Raw genomic sequence first — 26,074 nt, 5'->3', positions numbered from 1 at the left:
TTTTCAAATTTTGCACAAAATTTAGCAATATTAACGGCGGAATTAAAATTGTCAAGTTGACCTGCAGTAAAATGTTTTATAGAAGATGGTGGGACAGGATAAAAGAATACTTGTGTCGTATTCAAGGTCAATTGATTCTCCAGAGCATAAATTAAGTGTCATAAATTGGATTAGATGCGACATTTACTCTGTTTTTTTTGTTTTTTTTTTGCTCAGAACTAATTGAAATGATCGGATTTGATTTCACCAAAAAGTTGAATTTTTGGAACGAAAAATTCTAAAGTCTTGCTAAGACAGAATAGATTCATTTAAAAATTGTTTTAAAAAATTTTAAAAGTATGAAGGTTTAACTATAGGGGTAATAAATTCATAAAAATTTATTTCCGACCTGACAGTGGCCTTTTGGCAAAGACAAATTCTACAATGACCTTCTTCAAAATTCAACATTCGGTCAAAAAAATTGTGATTTGAAATATCGCACCTACTCAAATTCGCTGACTTTGTGGGTTCTTACATTAGACAGCTCGATATGTCATTTGAAGCCTTCTAAAGTAAAATCGAAGAGTAGGTAGGCACAAATGGAGATTTCATCAGGAAATTTTTTGCGCTCGTGTCACTAATTTTATTAGCCTAATCATTCTAGAAAAATTTTATTTACGAGAATTTTTTTGGAAATTATCAACATGTAAGGAGGTAATAAATTTTCAAAATGGAATTGAGTGAAATGGATATTTACGCAGTATATTTACGCGATCAAACTGACTATATACGGTACTAGATGGGTAAATGTCGCCACTGGGTGGCCATTTGACCATTTACTTATACATTGAAAAAATGTTCTGATGCTTGAAGTGTATAAAAGTATGTAAGAGGTACCCTCTTGATACTATTTTAAGTGGATTAACAGCCTATATATTATCTACAATATGGGGTTATACAGTTGTTATATTGTATTAACAGACGCTGTACGATTTTGTTGTCACATCGTTTTCCTCGACCGAAAAGAGGCATGTGTGAAGGCACGAGATAACAGGGTCGATTCATGACGATGCATACAAATTATTATAAAATGCTAAAGGGTGTTATCCAATATCCATCTTTGCAAATAAATTGTTCGTTTTTTTTCCTCTAGAAGGTCTTATATATGTGTACATATTTAAAAAAAATTAATTTCAATCTCGATCGTTTAACTGTGTACTTAATAAAGAGACTTGATAATAAAAAGGATTATCCATATAAATATGTAGGTACCTACCTAGTAAATTTTAAATTACCTTGTAGGTATGTAGAATGCATACCTAGGTAGCGTGGTCACCATGGCTAGACAGGAGTTTCACTCAGATGAAAATGTTAGCCAGATAAGTTGCATTGCATATACATAAGTACATAACATTGTAATTTTTTAAATCTAGTTTTTTGTACTCGACCTAAAAAAAACCATTAGCCTATAGCTTAAATTGGAGGACTTTTTTAGACACATTTATGTACTTATCATGAAAGAGTGTTAAACAAATTTCAAAACAACACCTTGATTTTTCATTAAAAGTTTTATTCAATAATGAAAGATTAGATCCATGACTTAGACTGCCAGGAAGTCGATGTACTGAACCTCTGGTTACATTTCGAATTCCACTTGGGTGCAAAATTAGCTCACCAATAAACAATCGAAGCAAGTTTATGCTATAACTATAGTATACGAAGAAGCTTGGCTCATCTTAACGAACTAGTAAACAAACACCCGTTGAAAATTCACTTGGCTTGGTGTCTTTCTTTCGCAACAATTGTCTACCAAGACGAGACCCTAACACTCGCCTATTTACCTACTAATACGATCGTGAATGGAATAACAAAACAAGCCAGTAATAAGTAGGTAAGACACAGCATCCTCGATGCTGATGCAAACTCGGCAGCTTTAGCATTAGTGACTGCGTTTGACGTTTGTATTATTTGTACCTATACACACTCGATTAATAAACAACACGAGTATACAACATAAATAGTATAAATACCTAGCCAACAGCATCCACATACAAATACCCTTACCTATGCAAGATACATACAGGTATATTGTTATCTACACAACACACTGCATTCGTCGCCATTCGCAGTAATAATAAAACCGTTTGTTGGTTGCATTCAAATCAAATTATACGCGAGACGAGAAAACATACTCTGCGGGCACCATCATCGTATCCTATCCCATCTGCTTATTTTCCGAGCAAATTCGTGGCAGAAAAGTTTGATTAGAGCGCGAATCGTCATTTACCATTTGCATGAGGAATTTTCCGTATCCTGAAAGAGAAATGTGTACGGGTAGATAGGAAATGAAATAGGATGGATTTTTTACATGATGGTAAAATATTTGAAGATGAGGTGGTCGTAGTTATCATTTTTTATCAATTTTACGGATGGCTCTTTTTTTTTTTTTTTGAAAGCAGTCCATGTTTAGAGTAAGTACCTACCAATATCTCCTTTGGAAATGGAACAATTGAGTTGTAAGTAGGTACACTATTCTCGTTAGTAAACATAAATCGTGTAGAATTTTTCGACGTTAATTTTTTTGCACGCGAATATATTTTACGACTCGTTGGATCTTGACGTAATAAAACGTATGCCTTTACTTGACAAATTATCACCCTGTTTAAATCACCGCTGTGTCGTCGGTCTTCGGTCATATTTCACAGCGTAAAAAAAATTCGTTTCGGAATCGCAATTACACAATGACGAAAAAAAATGCATCAAAATGACTCCCATACGCGGAACACAAAATAAATAATTTCATCTATATGAATAAAAATTTGATTATACCAGGAAAAAAAACAATGTTTAGGTACAGAACACAAACAAACACACTTCCCCGAGTTTTTAAACGAATTTCCGTTGCAAAACTCTACTGTTATTGAATGGATACCAAATTGTGACCAAACATCAAAGAAAACGCATAAATTCGAGTACTAACAAGCTGAAGGAATATCTTCTCAATCATTGGACTGCATTCAGACCTTCTCGTAGCTCTCCATAAAAAAACAAAACAAAATTTTCAAAAATTGCAACTGGAGGATTCACTTCCCCTCCCTCACACCCTTGGAGAATTGGAACAAAAATTATTAGGGTACCTATCTTACTAACAAGGAAATCTCTGTATCAAAATATTGGAGAAAGAGAGCATCTTCCTCCTACCTCTCCTCTTGGGAAAATTGTCTAACAAAAAAATAATGTGAAATAAGTTGCCTAACCAGTTTGCCGTAAATACATACGCATTTAAAAATCAAGTTTGGTGCCCCTGATTTCGCTCAATGTTTTTCAAGTGTTCTCTGGTACGTTTTATCTTAGTTCAGGAAATTGGAGAAAGATCTCGTAAATTCAACGCATTTTTTAAAAGCTCGAATTTAACTGTTGAGATGAAAGTTCAATTTTCTGTGATGAGTGTACCAGTGTTGAAAGCTATTTATCAAGAATTTGAGAAAATAATCTCAACTTTTGTTCATCAAACCGGTTTTCAAAATGAGGTCTCAAGACATATGAGGGTTCTAAGGGTTCTCAATTGTGATCACGATTTTTTTTTTTAATGTACATAATATGCATAAAATTACTAGGTAAGAGTGAAGTGGCATATGTATTTTTACTTAACTATAGGGACTAGGCAGCAACGAATTGGAATATTAAGTCATTTCATTTCTTTCGATTCGATTCCTCTGAACTTGCCTCCCTTCCTCAAAGTCCATAATCATGGTAAAAATAAAGAAAAAAAAAGGTTGAAATTTTTAAAAATTGAATCAAAATTATTTTAATTGAATTAAATCAGATTGATTTGAATTAAGATGAAATGAAGTAATATAAATTAAATTGAACTGAATATAAGGTACCTACCTAAATCACATAATAAATCAAATTCAATAATTTTAAATCAAATCAAATTATTTGAAATCAGGCTGCATTAAATAGGTAAATTTCCTCAATTTAAATTTAAATAATTTAAAGTGCTGAAGTTGAATTGAATCAATCAAAACAAATTAAATTTAATTAATTTGGTTGCATTTAATTTAATTTAAATTGAACGAATTTCAATTGAGATATGAAATTGAAGCATACGTTTCCAAAACGCACTAAGTCCATTTTTAAGATTTTTAGAATGTGAAACCACGCGATGTACTAGTCTGACACAGTTTTTTGTGTTTATCTCAAAATCAAAAAAATGGACTTAGTGCGTTTTGGAAACGTATGCTTCAATTATACTCCCAATTTTCAATTTATTAAATTATTTGAACTAAAATGAATTACCTTCCTAAAGTTAAAATAAAGTAAATGAATTTAAATTAAATTCATTAAAAATGAAAAAAATTGAAGCGAAATCAAATATGAAATTGAATTAATATTACATTAGATTGAAATAGTTTTGAATTGAATTAAAGTGTCTAATTTAAATTGAACTTACTTAATCTAATAAAATGAAATGAAATACCTATAGAAACACAAAAAATGAAAAATTTGAACGTTTGAAGTCTTCAAGAACAGCATTTAGGAACACTTGGTGCTCATCGATGATATCAGTGGGTCTAAGCAATTAGCAAAAACTTTCTTCCAATCAGCAATCAGCCAATTTCTTGAAACAATAATTTCCCCCAGAAGAAAGAAAGTGCCAAAAACTACAAACGAATGTTGATAAATAAGGAATTAAAATACCAAATCTCGATTACGTCATTTCATTTTTTTAAGACACGTTGTACAAGATACTTAACAACACCAACATAAGTATAAGTAGGTACTAAAAAGTACACACTATAACACACATTTAAAAAATGTATGTTCACGTTGACTTCTCGAAGACATACACCAATCCCATCTTCTCAACGTATATCTACTTTGCATTTCTATGCAACGAAGAAATAACTGGTAAGTTGAAAATGATGTGTGATATTTGAAAAAAGAGAGAAAATAATTTCTCGAAATATAGCAATAGCACTTTGATAATGAAACGACGTTCATTTATGCGACAATATGAAAAATGTGAGTTATTCATCGTGTAAGAAACGTCGACTCGTTCTAATATCAAGAAAAAAATAACTTCACATCTTTTGTGTGGGGTTATTTACACCGAATATACGAGAGATGCTTTTTTCAGATAAGAAGGTAGGTACCTACGTATCAGGACTGCGACTGTGTGAAATACAACCCAGAACTGTGTATCGTCGTTGTCGTCAATCATACCGGAGATCGTCACGTCACGTCATCACGAGCTGTGTATGTATTCTTATTACGAAGTACCCTAGAAGAAAATTCTTCCAAAGAGTTATTGGAAAGCGACGAGTAAACTTCGTCAAAAGTTTTCAATTCGCAAACCACGATGATTATTTCAATCGGCGACATCGTCGTGGAAAAACATTAGATTATTGCGTCGTGGACTTCTGAAAGTGTGGCACACAGAACGTACATATACTCGTATAAGTTATGGGAAATCTATTCAAACGACACGTCTGCGTCTGTGTTGAGTGAAAGTTGGCAAAGTGGCGAAATTAACCAGTCGGTCAGACTTTTGTACATAGAAATTGGTTTGTGTGTATTGCAAGTAAATTAGGATAAAGTCTGCAGGGAAAACGTGTATGTATAGGTACGCCGCCGCTGCGCCGCGCCGCGTCAGCAGAGCTAGAGACCAAGGATAATTCAAAATCTGCCTCGTAGCCAAGTAGAAGTGCGGTTAAGAGGGGTGGTAAAATGGACGAGCGAGAGGATCGGAACAGAAGGGTGGGTAATTTCGATGCAGCTGTGTACAATTTTCATCAGTTTAGTATGGAAAATTATTAATAAGTTCGGACGAGATGAGGTAAACGCGGACGGGACAAAAAGCGCCGCTGTTCGGTTTACAAGCGGCACATGAAATGCGAAGGGCTTTTTCACTCTGGTTAAGAAAACAACCCGAGGTCTTGATTTTGATTATATATAAACACGGAAGAGGTTTCTCGCATTATTATGACTAGGTGAAAACTAATGTGTATACTAAGTTTTAATTACGAATTTGCTGGCGCACCAGAGACACCTTTTTAATATTCCGACATTGTATTTTATTCGAGTCGAGGGGAAAAAACCACGCGGCAAAGTTTTCTGGTCCGCGTGTTCCGTATACTTGGATGACTGGTGAGAAAAAATCTTGTTCTAGGGCTTGTTTGGAAAAATTTTTGGGTTATTTTTCTTATTGTTATTGGGGATGCTGTTTCAAGAGATTCTGTTATTAAATAATATGACGACTTTTTATTTATTTTTCATGAAATTCATGCAACATTTTTTTGAGACTATTCAAAGATTATAATTTTAATGAGGAATACAAGTTTAAAACTCATGAGGGAACTACTCCAACCCTCACGTCAGTCTCGGATTTTAAAAAAAAAAGTCAGCGGATTTTGACCAAATTCAGCGTAGACTTTTATTTTGATTTGAAAATTAGCCACAAAAAATTTAGCCCCCAAGGTGTCTTTGGAGCGGAGATACAGACCCTCAAAGAGAGGACACTTTCGAAAAAAATCGTCGTTTTTTTCGCTCAAGTTCTTACCCAACCTGTTTTGGAAAAAATAGTCCAGTCACAAATAAAAGTATTTGAAATTCTGTATCGATCTGTGCCATTGCCTTTAAAATCCAATACCACTTTTAGGATTCTACTGAGCGGTTAAAAATTTGCAAATTGCTCATTTTTAGACAAATTCGTATTTTGAACATGTTTCAATTAGGCCAAAATATTGAAAGATACGTACCATTGTACCCTATATCATTCCTGACACTGAGGAAATATTTTGGGACACAGTTATGCCACTTTTTTGGTAATTACTGCTTATTTAAAAAAATTGAAACAACTTCATAAATTTCTGGCCATTTTTCTCAGTTTTTTTGAAACTGACAATAACCAAAAAATTGTTACCACGTTTGAGTTCCAAAATAGGTATGTATTTGTGTAAATAACTGGAAATTTTTGGGTAAAATACTGGTAATTTTCGGGTAAATTACTGGTAATTTTCGAGTAAATTACTGGTAATTTTCGAGTAAATTACTGGTAATTTTCGAGTAAATTACTGGTAATTTTCGAGTAAATTACTGGTAATTTTCGAGTAAATTACTGGTAATTTTCGGGTGAATTACTAATAATTTTCGGATAAATCACTGGTAATTTTCGGGTAAATCACTGGTAATTTTCGGGTAAATCACTGGTAATTTTCGGGTAAAATCACTTGTAATTTTCGGATAAATCACTGGTAATTTTCGGGTAAATCACTGGTAATTTTTGGGTGAATCACTGGTAATCTTCGGGTAAATTGTTGGTAATTTTTGAGTAAATTTCAGGTAATTTTCGAGTGAGTTTCTAGTAATTTTTGAGTCAATGTCTGGTAAATTTTCAAGTAAATTACTAGTAGGTAAGTTGATGGTAATTTTTGGTTAAATATTGGTAATTTTCTGGTAATTTATGTGGTTATGATCGTTTAATTATTATTTCTGGAAAATTCACTGCAAGCTTTGAATTAATTACATGATCAATAAATTTGTATACTAATCTCTGGGAAAAAACAGAGTTCGGTAACATACATATTAAGTATCGTAAGATACAATATTATGTAGGTACTTTGTGTGGAAAATGGATTTCGAGTCAAACCTCGCCCATTTAGGTATACGTACGAGTTTGCATTTGGTAAAGTCTCTTTCCTCGCAGATGAAAAATAAAACATTAGGTAATGTAGGTATTTACTCGTAATGCAGTGCAAATCAATCAAAAAAAAAAAAAAAAAAAAGACTCAAAGAGACTCTTTGTATCACCTAATACGAACGATAGGTATATTTTGAAATTTATCAACCAGATGTGTTGGAAGAGTTCAAAAGAAGGGGTAGTTTCTTGAAACGTACGAATTGCAATTGAATGAGAATTATTTGGTCCTTTTATCATCAATCATCGCCGATCTGATTGTCGGCGATATTTCCATTCTGAATAAAAATCATTTCAAGTGGCAAACTGCCGTAAACCGAACAACTATTATTGATATCACGGTACCCTCTGCAGATACAGCACTTCATATAATAAGCTTCCACCCTATTGCAGCCAATTACGGTGATGCATCCCTTCATCTCCTTACAGACATACTACATGTACACATGCAATATGCAATATGCAATATAAACTACGTACCTACATCTCCCAGGTTAATACTGACGAGCGAAAAAATGATTTTGAAAATTTAAAATTCAAAATCCACACTCTAGTGTTGGTAGATTTATCATATGTCTGGGTAACTCGACATTAAATAAGTTTATGCTGCGTGTATATAGAGTGAACCCTCAACTCTCAATGTCAGTAAGGGGTACCTAAATAACTCGGGTAAACATTGAAATATTTTTTCAAATAAAAATACGCGTGCAAATATAATGAGCAAGTATGTACATGATGAAGCGAAGCGATGGCTCCCCTTTTGTACATGTAAAAAATACCTATAAGCAGAGTAACTTTGTGGAGGATTGTACAGTCCTCAAGATGAGGTTCCCATTTATCATCGAGACTTGCGTTAGATGCAACAAAAAATACCTTCGAGAGGGGCCTGCAATCGAAGCCAAAGATATGGTAAGGTATATTGTCAAAAACACGTAATATTTTCTTTGGTTTCATGCAACAAGAAAGGAAAATAAGTGTTGTAGGTGGGTATCCAAACAACAAGATTACACGAACATAGCTCATCATATATTCTCGATATTTTAAACATCACATTTGGCGCAGCTTTAAATATAAATAATCGAGTTAAGGTAGTCAAAATGCTCATTAACGAAGCGTGAAAACGCTTACCGAGAGAATCTTTTATCAACACCATTACGGAGAAACGGTTTCGTTGCTTGCTCGGCAATGGCTTGACAAACAGAGCACGTTATGTAGATAATATAAGTTGTGCATAGAGAAAAGGCCGCGCATCTGTACAAGAGGTTACTTCCATACAATCTTTCTTATCAAGCCATCTTTAATTTCCGCCCTTATATCGTTAATATGGCGTAAGATTCGTCATTTTAACGTTTCTCTTTGCTGAAAAACCGATACGACCAAAATCGCTATCATTATTGCCTTCTTAAGAGAGTTCTTTCCCCGATGGATGCTGCCGCCATTGTGATCATAAGGTTAGGCGTTCACATTTCTTCATTATTACTGATGGAAAAATGTTTTTTTTCTCATCTTCCGACTCCGAGGCAATTGAGGCCGCGCTCTACTTTAAAGTGAATTTTTCTTTTATCGTAATTTTTCTGGTTGAAAATATGTATTTTTCAAGATATTTTCAGACTTTTTCAAGGATGGTTTGAACGACTCGTTATTGAACATAAATAGTCGAGTTTTTATTATCTCTTGAAATAGATAGGTTAGTACGAATAGGGTTTTTCATAATTTCTATTTACATTTAAATTACAAGTACACTTGGAGGCCCAAATTTGATCTCGTAAGTGCAGATAATGGTGTATTTGCAGGAGCCTGTTTTTTTTTCAAAAGAATTTTTAATCGAAAAATAAACTCGGGTAGTTGAAAATTTGGTTTTGAGTTCTGGGTGACTTGTTCTTTCAGTGAGCCAAATTCTAGCTCAATCAGAGTTGACAGGTTGCAAAGATCCTCTCGTAAGTGTATCTATAATTTCTGTGCTCCATTTTATTTTGAAAAAGTCAATAAATTCAAAACAAATCGATTTCGATCGTAACAATAATAGGTGGGATTGAAAAAAAGAACCTCATTTTTCGTAAAATATGTTTCTCCTTTCCCTAAACTGCAAAAACTAGTCAGCTGAGCACAGTGGCTTGCCGAAGAGGGGGTTCAGACAGAAAAATGTCGGCAAACAGTTGAGAATTTTTGAATAAAATTGGGTGATTGGAAAAGGTTGAGAAATTTGCGTAAAGTTGGGAAGAAGTTGGGTAAGCTGGGAAAATCAAAGAATTTTATCAAAAACCATGGGTTTTATACTTACTCTTCTTGAATTATAAATTTTCAAAAGCTTTCGCCCTTCCTACACTTGGGTCAGTTAATTTCTCTTCTCCTTTCTGTGATCAAAATTCGAGCGAGTAGAAAAATTGACTTCTCACGTCCAAAGTTATGTCATTTTATTTCAAATTTTCAACAAAAAAAAAAAAATGCAATGCATTCCAATCATAAAACTGCCAGAAAGTGCCAACTTGAGCTGAAAAAATGGAGAATTGTGATGAAACTTTGTTGAAATTTCAAGTTTCAAAAATCTGCTGGAGACTCCAGGAATTTTCAAGAAGTCGCTGGAGGCTCTAAAATGCCTTGAACTCACTTGAAGTCGTCTTCAGAGAGTGCTAATAAAATTGGAATGCAGAGTAAATTTCCACTTTTCATTTCCATTTGATGATATTTTGTGAAAATTTAAAATTTCAAAAATCTACTAGAGGCTCCAGAAATTTTCAAAAATTTGCCGGAGACTCCAAAACAACTTGAAATCCACCTGCAGTCGACTTCGTAGCGTATTGAAACTAGTTTGTAGAATGAATTTCGTCTTTCGAGCTCCATTTGATGAAATTTTGTGGGAATTTCAAGTTTCAAAAATCTGCTGGAGGCTCCAGAACTACCTACTCTAAACGGTCTGAAACAGTTTCCAATAGATTTAGCAGGTCGAAAATAGGGTATATTCCAAATTTCAGCTTTCTAGGTCAATTTGGTAAGATTTTGATTTTCCCCTTCATTTTTAGCCTAAATTTGATTTTCAAAAATTCACTAAAAATCGAAAACGTGTAAGTATAGGACCATGTTTTTTTGAGGACAAGAGCTAGATATGTTCCTTAGGACTCTTCCTTTTAAGAAAAAAGTTGTCCCGGAGGATCGGTAGGGGGTGCAATTAATCCTTTTGCCCCCCCCCCCCACTGTATAATTTTTTGTAGGTACTTCACAAATTGTGAGTTTTCTAAAGCTTACGCCCTCACTTCGCTCTGGCAAAATCGAAAGTTTCTCAAAATTGATGTTCCCTAAATTTCATTTTAACAGACCAGACGCAAAATAAAAAAAAGTTGGTAGATGAAAGAAAAAAGGCGAGAATTTTTTATTTTGATTTCAGTGATCAATAAATTATTCAACATTTTTGCTTCCCAATTCCCCCTCTACAAAATTTGTTCGAACCGTATCTGGCTAATTGGCTGGAAACATCCAGGAGAGGGGGAAATTTTGGGTGAAGAGTCGAGAAAATCTTGGGAAAATTTCAGTCCTCTCCTTCCAACGACACATCATTTCGCCAAGGTTCGTGCCTGAGCACAGCTGCATGTTGGTGATTCGAAATTTGTATTCATAACCACATTCACATAATTAAACATTATTCAACGGTAAATTTTGCGAAGCAAAGTAATTTTATTACAACTTGGATGGAAAAAAATAAAAAGAAAAGGGGTAACTTTATGCAAAGCAAAGGCAAGCCGTTATTAAACTATAAAAATGTCATTTTTTATGGTTAGTACGAGTTTTTCACAAAAAAAACTCGCACATTCCTTCCTCCGATTTCAAAAACCTTCTATGTTGGTAAACTTTTTTAAAAGCTATTTTTATTAGTTAGGTACCTACCTATTGTTTCATTTTGTTTATAGTCACCTTATGAATTATAACCAATTACCAATGTGGGTACCTAATACCTATATTTATAAAAATCGTTTGGTTAACTGCATCGTAAGGGGATCATATTGTGGGTAATTAGCTCCAACAGACTTGCAAAATCTACGACGATGAGGCAACCCTATATCGAACTATTTCTACTCTCGCTTACCTACCTTGAAAGGATTAATACCATAAGCCACACAACAGCATCGGTGAATTAAATTATTATAATTCGAGGTGAAAAAACCCTCTACGATGTTTATTTGAGTACCACAGCGACTTCATAGAAAAGTTTTCGCTGCGAAAACAATAAAGAATAAACCGAAGAAAAACTCTCGCTGGCGTGACACTCTGGCTTTGTTCTCGAGCTACGGCGAACAGATTTCTTAGCATAGCGCAACGTGAAAATTAAATCGAAAATCTTTACTATAAAGAATTTAAAGTTTGTTAAGCTACTCATTGTAAATTTTTGCATTATCTGGTTTAAAATTGCTTTTTAAGGGCGGGTCGATTTTAATTATTCTTTCGTCGGCCGCCAGCGTAGCGCAATTGGTTAAAGTGCTTCGTGTTTGCCCGTTTCGATTTTCCTGTATAGAATTTCGCTTTATTTGCTCTATTCTTTCGAGTGTAGAAAATTTTCTTCCGAGAGATGAATTAATTTCGTAAAATGGTACAGATTATGGAAGTCTTAGTCGCAGATTATAGGTACCTACCTATTATTTAACGAGTATAAGAATTTGTGCTAAAAAAAAAATTCCGTGCACTTTATATGAAATATTTATTATATCGGAAAAAATAAAATTAGATACACTTCGAGAACGTTCAATTATAGTTCTTTTCTGTTACTTTCATTTAACTTTTCTACATACAAAGGTTATAGTTTGTAAACGATAGTTTTTCAGTTTACCTAAAGCAAATAAGTAGGTACCTCTTACCTTACATTTGAAATTTATGTAATGATTCTCAACAAATATACTTAGGTAAGTAGATACGTAACCTGCACCAATGATAAAATTTTCTCTATTTAAATTATGCATCTTCAAACGGAAATTTTCCTAGATTTTCAATTAAAGCTTGAAATAAACATCATTAAAAAAATCCATCGATATGAAAACTCCATTTCTTTCATTTATAATTCATTTTCAAGTCCCTCCCCCCTTTCTCCTGTATATTTTCTGTATTGTTGTTAGTAACACCGCAAAAAAGTTATTTCACAATTAGAATTATTCATTCTTGAAACACCTTATTTTCCATCATCACAGAATTTTTATTCGTCACTGGATAGTGGATATAAATATTCATGCATATTGTCTTTTTCACATTTTTCACAAATCAACTTTAAATAATCTAATTTTGCAGTTCTAGAAAATATTCGAGGAAAACAATCTTTCTTAGGGCTGAAATATAAACCCAGCAGCTAGGGAGACTAAAAACGATTGTAGTGCAGAATGGGGCGATGTACTGTAAACAGGAGGGCGGAAAGTTGAGGGCAAAAATGAATAAAAACTTGTCTTGGTTTTGTTTTGCAAAACGCGAAATCTCTTTTCAAAGCTACCTATTCAACGAAATATTAAATGTTCAAGTTTTCAGTTTTGCTTTTCTATCGTTCTATCGTTTTTAGATTTCTTTAAAAATATTTTTTGTTTGTTTTTTTGTTTTTTTTTTTTGAGTAAAGATGAATAGAAGAATCTTCAAGTTGCTTCAATTTTATTGAAATAGCGACAATCAGTGATTAAAAAATATTGAGCTGTCTGCCAATGGTGGAAGCTTATTTTGAGTTTTTAATGTTCGAACTGTCAATTTTGTAACTAGAAGACACTTTTTTTTTTTTTTTTTTTTTTTTTTTTAAATAAAATAAAAGCGATGAAAATGTATGATTGATGTCTCAATGAAAATTCGGAACTTGTTCTTAAAATTTGTTTGGCAAAACTATACGAGGAATTTCCCATTTATATTTTTGAAAAATCACTATAAATATTCGGCGATGAGATAATGTCACAGGTTTACTCACCTACTACTTACCTAATGCATAGGGTGTTACCCCTCTAGCAGCTTTAGTTCATCTTTTTAGTTGCACTTTTTTCTGTATTGCATCTCACCTCAAATGTTACTCATATTGCGAACCCTCTTCTGGTGGCACACAATCAATCGTCAACTATTCTCGCAGTACGATTACTTAGCGATTTCTCGCTAACATTTGTCTATGTTATCGATGATCGTAATTTTAAAACGAGCTTTGTCACTATACTTCCTTATTGTTCTGCAGCAACACAGTCGTGCACAGACATTGACAGATTATATGTACTCGTAGAAATAGCACCAAATACGCGAATACCAACATCAGCAAACAAAGCGACGTCTTGTTCGCCATTCATTTCATTTTGATGCATTTTCGACTTATACACATACACGTAGCATGTACGAAAACGAATCAATGTGTAATTTATTAATCTTTATGCTCTAAAAAGGGATGCAACATGGCTTGAGCGAATAACAAAACGTATAGTGTTTTTTAAATAAGTACATCACGTGCTGTATTTAATTTCACCCTGAAATGTGGTGTACCTACTAATGACCCGGCAGGATGCATGGAAACCAAGTTGAACTATTTACGAATTGAAATTACCTTTTATATTATTTTCTTTTATAACAATTGATCTCGTAAATGCTTTTATCGCGTTACTTTTCTATCCGAACGTTGAACTTTTCAACGTGCTACTTTTTCATAATTATATGATTATGTGATAACAAAAAATAAAACCTTTCTATCAGATATCGCCATATCGTTAAGTTGGTTTGCAAAGTAGAGGTACCTACTACCTACCTACCTACCTACCTACCTATTTCAAACGAATATCGATAAGAAAAATTTACCCAAAATTAAAAAATACATCACGCGGTGCCTTTGACTGCATACTTGGTAGCAAGCTTAGCAGCACAACCTCAAGTTAACTTTTGTAACCATGCATCAGACATTAAAATTGGCAGAGCGCGCTAAATCATATTGAAAGTTATCCTTAGACGTTGAAGAGAGCGTTAAATGTGTAGTTTTACAACAAAAATGAAACTTCTCACTCTCACGTCAGTTAGGTACGTAAAATTTCCATAAAACAGAAAATTGGATAACAAAATGTCATTCTTCCGATGGCATCCACATAATTATCTGGTGTCGTACGTGTCTCAGGATTAGATAAACTTTCTCGTTGGAATGTTTGTATGCACTCATAGAGTAAGTACATCGAATTTCACAAAAATCACGTACCTACGTAATGTTGGTCAATTTTTTCCAAACAAAGACAAATTCGAAAATACCGTTCACATATGACCAAAATCGCAAATTTAAAAAAAACGATCTTCAAAATGATCATTTTTTTAGAAGGAAAATGTAATTTTGCCCAAGTTCCCAGAAAGATTTTTCCAGCAATACCCTAATCTCGCACCAATGGTAATGCAAGTCTCCCTTATTCAACAAAAAATAGCAAAAGTGCCAGTGCCATTTTCCTGCCAGATTTCCAAAAATTTGTGCTTTTTGCATAAAATTGTCAGTCCTTATTTTTGCCCAAAAAATTGACAAAAATTTTCGGTTTTTTTGTAAAAAATTTCAAAAAGTTTTACTTTTTTTCAAAAATTGCTCAAAAATTAGGCTCGATTGTCAAAAAGTTTAGTTTTTCAGCGCATGAAAAAACTCACTTTTTTGCTTAAAATTTCAAAAAATTACGAAAAAATCAAAAAAAAAGTTGCGATAAATACTTAAATAATTTCTTTACCAATAATTCCCAAAAATAGGTAGTTGCTAATTTTTGCTAAAATTGTCACCTTTTTGCTTTTTATTCTATTTTCTTATAGGTACTTGATCATCCAAAAACCTAGCTTAGGTATTTTGCCAGAAAATGTCAAAAAGCATCAATTTTTTGCCAATTATTCCCAAAAAGTCCGGCTTTTTGCTGAAATTGTCAAATGGTTTTTTGCCACGAATCTAGTTTACGTTACGATAAAATGGAATTGTGTAAAACTCGGAACTTCTAAAATAATGGAATTAAATTGTAAAAGTATGTACTTTTTTTCTTTGAGTCTCCACTCGAAGTCATTCTAACTCGAATCAAGAATCAAATTTTTTCAACGTTTTCGAATCAGGTAGCTGAAATTTGAATTCGGAGTCTGGCAAAGAGACACTTTTTGAACTTGTGCCTATTTTTTTTTTTTTTTTTTTTTTTTTTTTTTATATATAATAGGAAAACCGAACTTCTTGAAGAGGAATTCAAAATAACCAAAGTTGTGAAGAATTAAATTTAGAATTGTTGACATGCTGTGTAATATCTCATCTCATGTAAGTTATCATGTTTTACATGTTCAATTATCACAACACGACATCTTCAAACTCAAAAAACATGATGCAAATTTGATAACAAAACTCGTAAAATTTATTAAGTACCTTATGAGCAATATTCAACAATTAATTCAGTATAAAATAGCTGCTGGCGTTCGAGTTAAATACAATTATAAATATGAAAAATACCCATAAAAATTACGTTTTGCGCAAAAAACGTAAAATGTTATTCGTTAAATTATGATTTTTTTTTTAAATAAAAGCATTACGGAACACAAAAACACCGCTTAAAAATATCAAAATGAAAGTATGAATCAGACTGCGTTTTAATCGAAGCTTATTTGATTTTTTTCAGAGGTGTACCAGCGAGCGTCGTCGACTTCTTGACTGTTTTATTGAAAATACCATTCGATAAGGTTATCACAAAAGAGAATAATTGCAACTGAACATCACTGGAAAAAAGAAAAACCAGTCAGTCGGATATTTTCCCGTAGGAATGAGGTAATACGTAGAACAAGAACTTACCAAACTTTAGTCACCGGTTTAGCTTCATTTGCGCTTATTATAAATAATGGGAACAGTATCGAAAATACACAAGCGCTGAACACAATTAAACCGTATAAGTGAAAAAAACATATTCGCAGGTGTTGTAAAAATTGTTCAACTTTTAAATCGTGATATTTACCTAACGATGTATGATTGAGGAAGAGCTGTAAGCACAGATAATGGTAACCCAAAACCGACAAAATATGGCCAGTTTGCTTCGATGAAGAGCAATCGTTGGTGTAGTTCCCATCCTAATTTACACCATTTATATTCGAAAGCGTATAACGAATATAGCATACACATGTGCACAATACTGAGTATTTCTCCGAGATGAGCGATTGGAAATAAACTCACGAACATAGCCTATAAACAAATCGATGCAATGAGTAAAAATAATTCCTTTTTTGGTGGTTAGTCAAGCGATAGATGTTTATTTACTTGTAACAAAAATAAAGTTTGAATCACCAAACTGAACAACGAATCGGCGATAAATTTACTGCAACTAGAAAAATAATGTGACCGTCCTTGAGTACACCAAAACGCCGAATCAGCTATGTCCTGTAAAAAATTAGACGTACGTTTAGATTGAAGTAAATTATAATTATTTCGAAGAGGTAATTTATGCAGATGACGACGTATACCTGAAACCATAACGTGTTGACGATTTTACTCAGTAGAAATAAAGGCATAACCCATAACGTGCTAAATATCCAATACAGCACAGGTGTCGTCCAAGACCACACAGTACTGGCTACTGTAGATTGACCCAGCAATGAAACTAATAAATAGTTTAGACATGGTAATAGCACGTATTCGAATAGAATTAAACTTAACCAAAACACTCCGCCATTTAGACCACAACACTGTATGATTCTCTTCAATATTTTCGGGTTTCTGTGGAAAAAAAAAATACAAAATTAATATAAGAGGATTCGTAATGACTTACACTCAAACTATAGTGACTCACTTGACATTAGACGAAGGTAGAGATTTCTTTTTTCGTGCAGAATCTGTTCGTTTGATTCGCTCAGACGCTGCTACTTTCTCGCTTATTTTTCCATCTAAATAGAAAAGAGATACCGTTCCTTTGACACTATCGACGGCGCCTTTTAAAAAGGCTCTGATTATTGCCTGTAAAAACGAAATGATTTAAAATTATGAATGAACATAAGGGTTTGAAATTGATATGGTTTTTACTCACATAAATTTTGTTAACTTCCATTTAAATGCACATAATACAACCTATTGGTGAATGTTAATTGAGAGAGCAATGAACAAGTATTATACTAAATTATAACGCTTATGGTTTAATGCTCACATTCGTGATATTTACAGAATAATAAATAGTACAAAAGTACAAAATAGTTGAATTCGTTAAAAATATTTTAATCTGTTTTTCAAAAACACAAAATTTTCTAAACAAAAACAACACCAATGATAAAAAATTGAAAAAAGTGCTGCCAACCTATTTTTTTTTTTTATTATGGCTCTACTGTAAATTTTATGTTATCCACTTATCTGCTAGGAGCGCTAGCTTCCTTATCGAATTGTGAAAAAACTAAAAAGAAAAACTTTCTCAATCTCAAATCAAAAATATTTATTTGGTCCGTACTCCGTAGATTTTTACTCAGTAAAAGGTCTTGAAAAATAAAGGTCTATGACTTCAATTGATCAATTCATCCCCCATTTTTGAAATCTAAAATCGATTAGTAAAATTAGTAAAATTATTACTAATTAATAATGGATTAGTAGTAGTAGAGCTGTTCTGATTAGTCACTTAGTAGGTAGGTAGTGTGATTGCGAAGCATTCCAAAACAATAATGACACAGTTGAATCGAAAGACTGAAAAAGCATGCAAAATCATATCACCAGCCTGAAATTCCTGTACTCAAGTGCATTTTTTATTTTTTGATGAATTTTTAAAAATCAAGTTTAGGTCAAAAGTGCAGAAAAATTGGAATTTCCTCCAACTGACTCAGAGTCAGAGAACCAAAATGTGACATGTATTTTATTTTCGATCCCCTAAACTTATTGGAAACGGATTTGGAATCGTTTTGAGCAGTTCTGTAGTCTCCGACAGGTTTTTGAAAGTTGGAATTTCCACTTTTTACCCAATGAAAATGGAAAACAATTTACCTACTTTGTGATCTTTAAAAATTAAATTTATATAATCCTGTTTCCAGAATTATTCGTTTAATGATCAATTATTATTCAAAATTTAGGTTTGAATTGCTATTTTTAAAATGCTCATTGCTTTTTCATTTTTTTTTTTTAATGGAGATTAGCGATGCGAATGAGACACATTTGAATTTTTGAGAAACAAAGAATGAAATGCGCCAAAAATTTGGCTTGTTGAAGTATGCACCTAACCTACCTGTTTTTGGATTTAATGTGATTTTCTTTTACACGGTTCAAACATTTATCTGCTTACCAGGATGCATCTCTCGTAACATTAGTCTCAAAATTAAGAAATATCCTGGCCTGCGAATGGGTATATGGTACAGTTTTTCAAAAAATGTGCATCTTTTTTGCGGACACTTTACAAACGATGAGCTCATATTATCATCCCTTTCAATAGTGCATGGTCTCGTACAGCAATATATTTGGACGCCGGAATAGTCTAGTCAAAAACAGATATTGTTCAACGTAATTAACGTTACGGAGTTTACATTCGCTGTCAAACACGCATTTAGCGTCCACAATCGGACGAGGAGTCGAGGACCCGCCTCGCACTCGTATCTGAAAATACAAAAAGGGAAACGGAAACATATTGCGCTTTTGCAGTGAACGAATTGTTTCAAAATACGCGTACAACATTTATTTCGCACGCCGAAAGGAATTAGCTCATATTTTCAAAGTAAAACTTTTTGAGTGGCATTTAAACCCTTTTCTGCGAGAGTAGTGTGATTGACAGAATCAATTAAAGCGACTAATAATCGCTGCTATACTTCGACGATAAACTCGCGTCATTGAGGGGTTAAAATCGACACTGATTCTTCCGCTATGACAGGCCACATTGATGTGCGTATAGCGCTCTTCCGACTAATGTTATATCCGGCCATTACGTGCAAACCAACTTAATTCTTTGTAATGCACATTTTTTTAATACTTATGGTTTTTTTTTGCAAATTTTTGTAAAATAATTTTTCAATTTGAGTGAAATTTTTATATATACATTTTTTTATAGGTGGTGTAAAAGGAATTATTTTTCAAACATTTTTGAAGCTCAGTTCCAAGCAATCTTATGCTCGTCATGAGAAATACTTGAACCTATAATTTGGAACTGGAACACATTACTTTACGAACTAGACGAAAGGCAAATACCTACCTAATGGAGATATGAGAGTTGCACTACACGAACATATGAGTACCTTAGAGTCAAACCAAGAATTCTCCAAATTTTTCAAAAATGAGGTTATGATCGTTTTGGGTACAGTTAGTAGGTACGCATCGATTGCCATTCTCCGTTTTTACGTATCTGACACAATGACGCAGTCAGGGGGGTCCAAAGTACCGGGTCAGAGTAAAATTCCGAAAAATGTCCAAAATGTTCAAAAATGAGATTATGGTCGTTTTGGGTACAGTTAGTAGGTACGCATCAATTGCCATTCAACATTTTACCCCATTCGATACCATGATGGTTAGGGGGTCCAAAGTACCGGGTTCGAGTCAAACTTGGAAAAAATATTTCAAAAAAATTTTTTTTTTTCATTCTGGTCGACTATAAACAACCTTGAGATACTTTCAACAGACTTGAATCTAGAATTATCCCTCATTTTATCATGCATTTTCGTGTATTTTAGACATTTTTTACAGACTTGGAGTCAAAACCAGAATTCTCCAAAATGGTATCGTGAATTACTGCTGTGGAAAAACTTGAAAAAAATTTTTTTTTTGTCAATTCGATTGTTACCCGAAGCACTATATATAGGCGAGATCAGAAGCCTGCTACTACTGATTCCCACCTTTCATCAGTTTTTTGCGTTTTTCTCAAAATGGTGAAAAGTGGAGAATTCTGGGTTTGACTCTAAGGTACTCATATGGGCTGTGTTTTTTCAAAATAGGCTATAGGTAAGTAGGTACTAAGAGTCCCTCGGTGGCGTAGTAGGTAGAGCCGCGGACCACCGTTCACGAGGTACCCGGTTCAAACCCAGCTACAGAGGCAAGCTTGTGCGTGTAATTAAAAATCTTTCGTGCAATTATCAACATTACACGCCAAGTACTGGGGGACTACCAGTTACTAGCCGAGCTAACAGATAATGCACGCCATCTGTTAGCAGAATCAAAGAGCTGAAACTGGTTCTAGCGTCTATAGAGGTCAACACTGAGGAGCTCAGGGTCTCTAAACTACCCGGCTAGCTCCAAGGTGCTTGTGTAGATGTCACTAGTAAGCAACGGGAAACTACTAGTGGAAGCTCGAAAATAAATTTCCATGAGATACGTCATCAACGCGATAGAGGCAACACCAACATAAAGGATGTTAGCCCAAATACCCAATTCGGCATAAGGGTACGCGTTGATTTGTACGCGATACCACCACGAGCGGTTATACGACTCGATGATGAAGTAGGTACTTACTTAAAAGCATTATAAGTAAATATCTGGAACTCTCAGAATGACTGGATAGGTACCTACCTACCTTTAGCATTTTATATAAATAATTCTGTTTGGAGGAGTCGACCTGGCAGCTATAGAAGTAATTTTCGTCATTTTCATTAAAAACGTAGGTAGGTGTAGGCAATTTGAGTAGCTGATATTTCGGTCAAGCTCGCTTTTCCATTGAAATCGAAGGTAGACACCTCTAGCGGCTCTTTTGCCAAAACTTGATAAATCTTACATTTAGGTACCTACCACGATGAAAAAAACTAGATGAGCCATAATTGAATCGGTGGGTGCAGGAAGGGACCAAGTCACATTTTTGGAATTTTTTTTTCACGGATATAGGGGTTTCAAAGCACGTCGGATCGACTGGTGATGTCAGATTTCCGCAAAACTGCCGGGAAAATGACTTTTTTGTAAAAATTTTTAAATCCCTTGAAAAGTAACCAACATTTTTGAGAAGACCATTTTTTGAAATTCAAGTTAATCTCTGAACTGAAAAATGATGAAAAAATCAACAACTTCGGCAAAAAGTCTTAGAACTTAAGGGGTTTCTGGTCAATTTAAACGAGATAGCAGTCTAAATGATGTACTTAGATGTAGAATCAAGTCCCATTCGTGCCCGAGCAATTTCAAAAGAAATTTTGTCAATTGGGTGCAGAAAGGGTCTAAGTCCCATTTGTTTAGGCAGCAACAGCGCCGGCGCACGTAAATATTTTTTTTTCTAAACAGTGCTAAAAATTGTGTCTTGGGGTCCTCTTTCAATGACCTTAAGCATGTTTACCAAAAATTTTTGATTTTCAAATAAATCAGTTTTTTGTTATTCCTGAAAAGTGCGAAAATGGACTTAGCCCCTTTCTGCGCCCACGGTATTCACTTATCACATATCACATAGTAACAGCGTGTTCGTATCTTTTTCTTTGAAAAGTGATAACCATTAGATAACCTTACATGCAAAATAAAACGCACGGGTAGCATCACCAATATGTTTTAAATTTTTTGTTAAAAATCGGCATAACTTAAACAAAAAATGTCGTTGTTTATCGCGTATTGTTTTTTTGTAATTTCTATTCTGTATTTGATTTCAACGGTAACAAAGCCGTCCAAATGTCCTCCAGGTAACATTATTCATTTATTTTTGAGATCAGCTATGTACCTATTGCCATGCATAATACCGAAGTACTCAAAGTACGTACTTACGTACACAGTACTTTACTAAATTTTTCAGTAACATGTAATGGTACTACGTATAAAATTTAGTAAATTTTACACCAAAAAAAAAGGATAATCAGAGGGGCAACATAACTATTAGGTATTTTACAGTAACTCTTATCGAATACCTAATAGTTCTCTTAGTGTGTGTCATGTGACAATTGACAATTAAGTACCTATCTAGTTGTAAAGTCAAGTAGGTATAGGTACCTACTGAAAATTCGAAAAGCCTTTCGTTCCAGATAACTTCAACTGGAAAAAACAAATGTTATCCTACAAAAAATCAAACTGCGGATGATTTTCGCCATTTTTCGTGGTGCTCGGCGTCTCAAAAATTCAAAGATTCTTAGAATTCCAGTAGGAAATCTCAAAAGTGATTTTCAAGGTAGTGTTGGCAATAATATTCTCATTATGGTTATTTTGAAAATTCTCAACAATTTGTGTTGAGGGGGAAAGTGAACAAATCCTGACCACATTTTGATTTTTGCTGAGAATATTCGCCAACATTTGAGAACATCCCCGAGTGAACATACGTGCGTGTAAACCAGTGTAGTGCATCAGTTATTGTTACTTAACTACTTGAAAATGGTAAAATTATCTATTTCGAATTTGAAAATTTTTATCAACGTACCTACCCTAAAGTTTGCAAATATTTGTAGCAAAAATCAAAATTTGCAAATACCTATTGCCAATATTATTTTCAACAAATTTCAAATTTAAAAAAGAAAGAAAAAAACAATTGAGAATGCGAAAATTGAAATTTGTTGTGCTTTTTTTAAAATAATTAAAAACCGAGTTTAAAAAATCACACATCAGGTAGGTATCCGGCTCAATTTTGTCCAACTTTGTACTCACACAACATATCTACCTCTACTGATGCACCATGGAAGTTACTCATATATTTACCTATCTAATTTCTATTTTTAGGTCCTTGCAGATGGCCCATTGTTGGCAATACGTTTCTTATGAAAAAACTAAGCGAAAAATTAGGTGGCCAATACAAAGCTTTGATAAAGTTACACCAAGATTACAAATCAAACATAATAAGTCTGAAGTTGGGCAGTGATGAATACATTGTAGTTTTTGGACGCAAACTAGTGCAACAAGTTTTCATAAGAAATGAATTTCAAGGAAGACCGGATGATTTTTTTATTAGGTTAAGAACTATGGGTTCCAGAAAAGGTAATATGTATTAATAATTTTTCAACTTGGCTTACAATGCGTAAAAACTAACGACTACCATAAGTAGGTAGTAGGTATGCAAAATAAATCATCAACTCACGAATCACTTTCTCGCACTAGGTATTACCATGACTGATGGTAAACTATGGCAGGAACAAAGAAATTTCACTGAAAGGCAACTGAAACAATTAGGTTTTGGTAAACTGGTGACTGAAAATCTTATCAAAAATAAACTCCACGAATTGCTTAATTCACTGGATAACCAGCGAGAGAATATTTCTTTGAATAAAGTATTTTCGGCGTCATTTTTGGATGTCTTGTGGACGATCACCGGTGGTAAACAGTTCTCCAAAGACGGCGATAAACTCGATGAACTATTACAGTTATTACGTGCGCGTTGCGGCGCCTTTGATATGGCCGGTGGATTATTGAACCAGTTTCCTTGGTTGAGATTCGTTGCCCCGGATTATTGTGGTTATACGGGGATTCAGTCTTTGAACGTCAAATTATTTGAACTTTTTCAAGTAAGACTAATAATTATCTACTTTTTTGGGAAAAAAATATTCTATCATTTGCCAACAAATGAAAATTTGAATATTTGAATCGGTAAAAGTATCCTTGATGAATTTCTTAGGGAATCATTAGTGAACACAAAAAAACTATTACCAATGACATGAGAGATTTTATAGACGTTTATTTGCATGAGATGGAATCTTCTAATCCAGATACTAGCACGTTTACAGGTAAAAATTAAATTACTGGTGGTAGTATACTTGATAAATGATATAGGTAATTAAGAACACTTAGATGCCCACATATCTAAATGTTAGATGTATCCACTCACCTTCTTTGAGTCAAAATCAGTACCAATCCCATGAAATGTTTAAAGTAGATGAATTGATCACCTATTTTTTTTTTTTTTAACAGATGACCAATTGATCGCCATTTGCTTGGATTTCTTCCTTGCTGGTACCCTGACAACAAGCAACACATTGGATTTTGCAGTGCTAGCAACTATAAATAATCCCAAAGTGCAACAAAAACTTCATGAGGAAATCGATAAAGTTTTGAAGTGTAATCAAATACCATCAATTGAAGACAAAACAAAGTAGGTACCCAAGTATCTATGTACTCGAATAATGAAGAAGTACACTAGTAAGATGACTCGCTACTAAAGTTTTAGTTTTTATCGCACAAACCTGTGCAATATTCACCAAAACTGTTCTTGCACTTTTCAATTCAGCATTCTTGAGTGCAATAAGTAGTACCTATCTATGCAATAGAGAAATATCCTATCTGAATCATTAACTTTTGCTTATTACAGACTACCATACGTTGAAGCACTGTTACAGGAATCACAAAGATTCCAACATATTGTACCCACTGCAGGACCTAGAAGGGTTTTAAAAAACACTACATTGGACGGATATCACATTTCCAAGGTAGGTACCTATTTAGGTACCTATAGAATATCTTGTCAACACAATTGATTATTATGCTACCTTAAACTGGAGTTCAAATTCATGATCCTAAGAATTATTTTAGAATACGATTGTTTTGATGAGTTTGAGATCGATCCATTATGACAAAGCTAGATGGAATGATCCTGAAGTATTCAGACCTGAACGATTTTTAACTGAAGATGGGAAACTTATTCATGATGAAGGGTTATGTATTTTTGGTTTGGGTAAATATCAAGTCATAAGTTGTTATAAAACCTGCATGATAATAGGTGTCCAATACAAGTTCAACTTCTCATATACCTAGTTACCTAGAAGTTAAATACCTAACATGCGTTATGAAATTTCAGGGAAAAGACGCTGTCCTGGCGAAGTGCTGGTGAAAAGTTTTTTGTTTTCAACTTTCACTGCACTTTTCAATCGCTACAAAATTACATTCTCTGATGATCCAGGACCCACTTCTATGCCAAAAGCTGGAATTTTGTTGACACCTCAACCATATACCGTTAATTTGGAAGTTCGCAAAGTTCAATGAGTTACCTACCTATACAGAAGTTCGTTCTTCATCCAGCGTGCCGTAGGCAACGATTACTTTTTGGAATTCCAATAGGTTTGAAATTGAACAAAATATTTTATCTACACAACTGCTGAAGGAATCATGAAAGTTCAAATTTTCAAATACCTATAGTCATAAATTTTAGTTTTGAAGAAAATACCGAAAGTTACTTCAACTTGATATACCTATACCTATGGGCTATTTTGTTATAGAACTTCTTTTATTTGTACTTTAATTACATAAAAATTCATACCTATCAACAATTTTGATTTTTGGAAATCATTGAATTAACCATCACTCTTCTGAGTTCTCTTTTAATCCCATATGTATTTCGGAAAATTCAAAGACGTGGAGTTTAATAATTACTGACTATATGGGATCGAACGGTTTATATAGATCCGACACACGACATTTTAAGAAATAAGTCACTCAAAGAGTCAAGATACCCACAGAGCCGTACCGAAGGCGAGGGGCAGGGAGATTTTACCCACCACACGTCCGGAAAATGGAAAAAGTTGTCTGATTGGCGATTCTCACTCGTCAGTTGGCAAAAAGGTCATAATTGAAAAAAGTGAAACTTTTGAAAATTTCAACTTGAATTA

The 26,074-nt window shown here is 33.8% G+C and overlaps 2 protein-coding genes across 2 annotated transcripts; one reads left to right on the top strand and one right to left on the bottom strand.

The window, feature by feature from the left end:
- Positions 1-15,779: 15,779 nt before the first annotated feature.
- On the bottom strand, positions 15,780-17,877 carry LOC135847614 (etoposide-induced protein 2.4 homolog). The gene is made up of 7 exons (XM_065367233.1): positions 17,665-17,877; positions 17,431-17,594; positions 17,105-17,357; positions 16,902-17,021; positions 16,603-16,826; positions 16,443-16,517; positions 15,780-16,369 (listed from the first exon to the last, which is right to left on the bottom strand). The coding sequence occupies exons 1-7, from the start codon at positions 17,683-17,685 to the stop codon at positions 16,255-16,257; spliced, it is 972 nt and encodes a 323-aa protein (XP_065223305.1). The 5' UTR covers positions 17,686-17,877; the 3' UTR covers positions 15,780-16,254.
- Positions 17,878-22,020: 4,143 nt separating this feature from the next.
- On the top strand, positions 22,021-25,735 carry LOC135847360 (probable cytochrome P450 305a1). Its single transcript, XM_065366839.1, has 8 exons — positions 22,021-22,180; positions 23,202-23,456; positions 23,577-23,980; positions 24,091-24,199; positions 24,384-24,564; positions 24,781-24,898; positions 25,002-25,143; positions 25,267-25,735. Exons 1-8 carry the CDS (start codon positions 22,093-22,095, stop codon positions 25,449-25,451), a joined length of 1,482 nt encoding a protein of 493 aa, XP_065222911.1. The 5' UTR covers positions 22,021-22,092; the 3' UTR covers positions 25,452-25,735.
- The last annotated feature ends 339 nt before the right edge of the window (positions 25,736-26,074 follow it).

This window comes from Planococcus citri, chromosome 5 (genome assembly GCF_950023065.1).
Source record: "Planococcus citri chromosome 5, ihPlaCitr1.1, whole genome shotgun sequence".
NCBI classification, from domain to species: Eukaryota; Metazoa; Arthropoda; class Insecta; order Hemiptera; family Pseudococcidae; genus Planococcus; species Planococcus citri.
Note: the sequence above shows the minus strand (reverse complement) of the source record. Positions and strands in the feature narration are given on the sequence as shown.

Coding starts and splice junctions, on each gene's coding strand:
- LOC135847614 (XM_065367233.1), bottom strand. CDS start 17,685: ATGGAAGTTAACAAAATTTAT. Junction 17,022..17,104: donor TCAACACGTTATGGTTTCAG/GTATACGTCGTC, acceptor AATTTTTTACAG/GACATAGCTGATTCGGCGTT. Junction 16,518..16,602: donor CCTCAATCATACATCGTTAG/GTAAATATCACG, acceptor AATTGTGTTCAG/CGCTTGTGTATTTTCGATAC.
- LOC135847360 (XM_065366839.1), top strand. CDS start 22,093: ATGTCGTTGTTTATCGCGTATTGTTTTTTTGTAATTTCTATTCTGTAT. Junction 22,181..23,201: donor GCCGTCCAAATGTCCTCCAG/GTAACATTATTC, acceptor TTCTATTTTTAG/GTCCTTGCAGATGGCCCATT. Junction 24,200..24,383: donor AGATACTAGCACGTTTACAG/GTAAAAATTAAA, acceptor TTTTTTTAACAG/ATGACCAATTGATCGCCATT.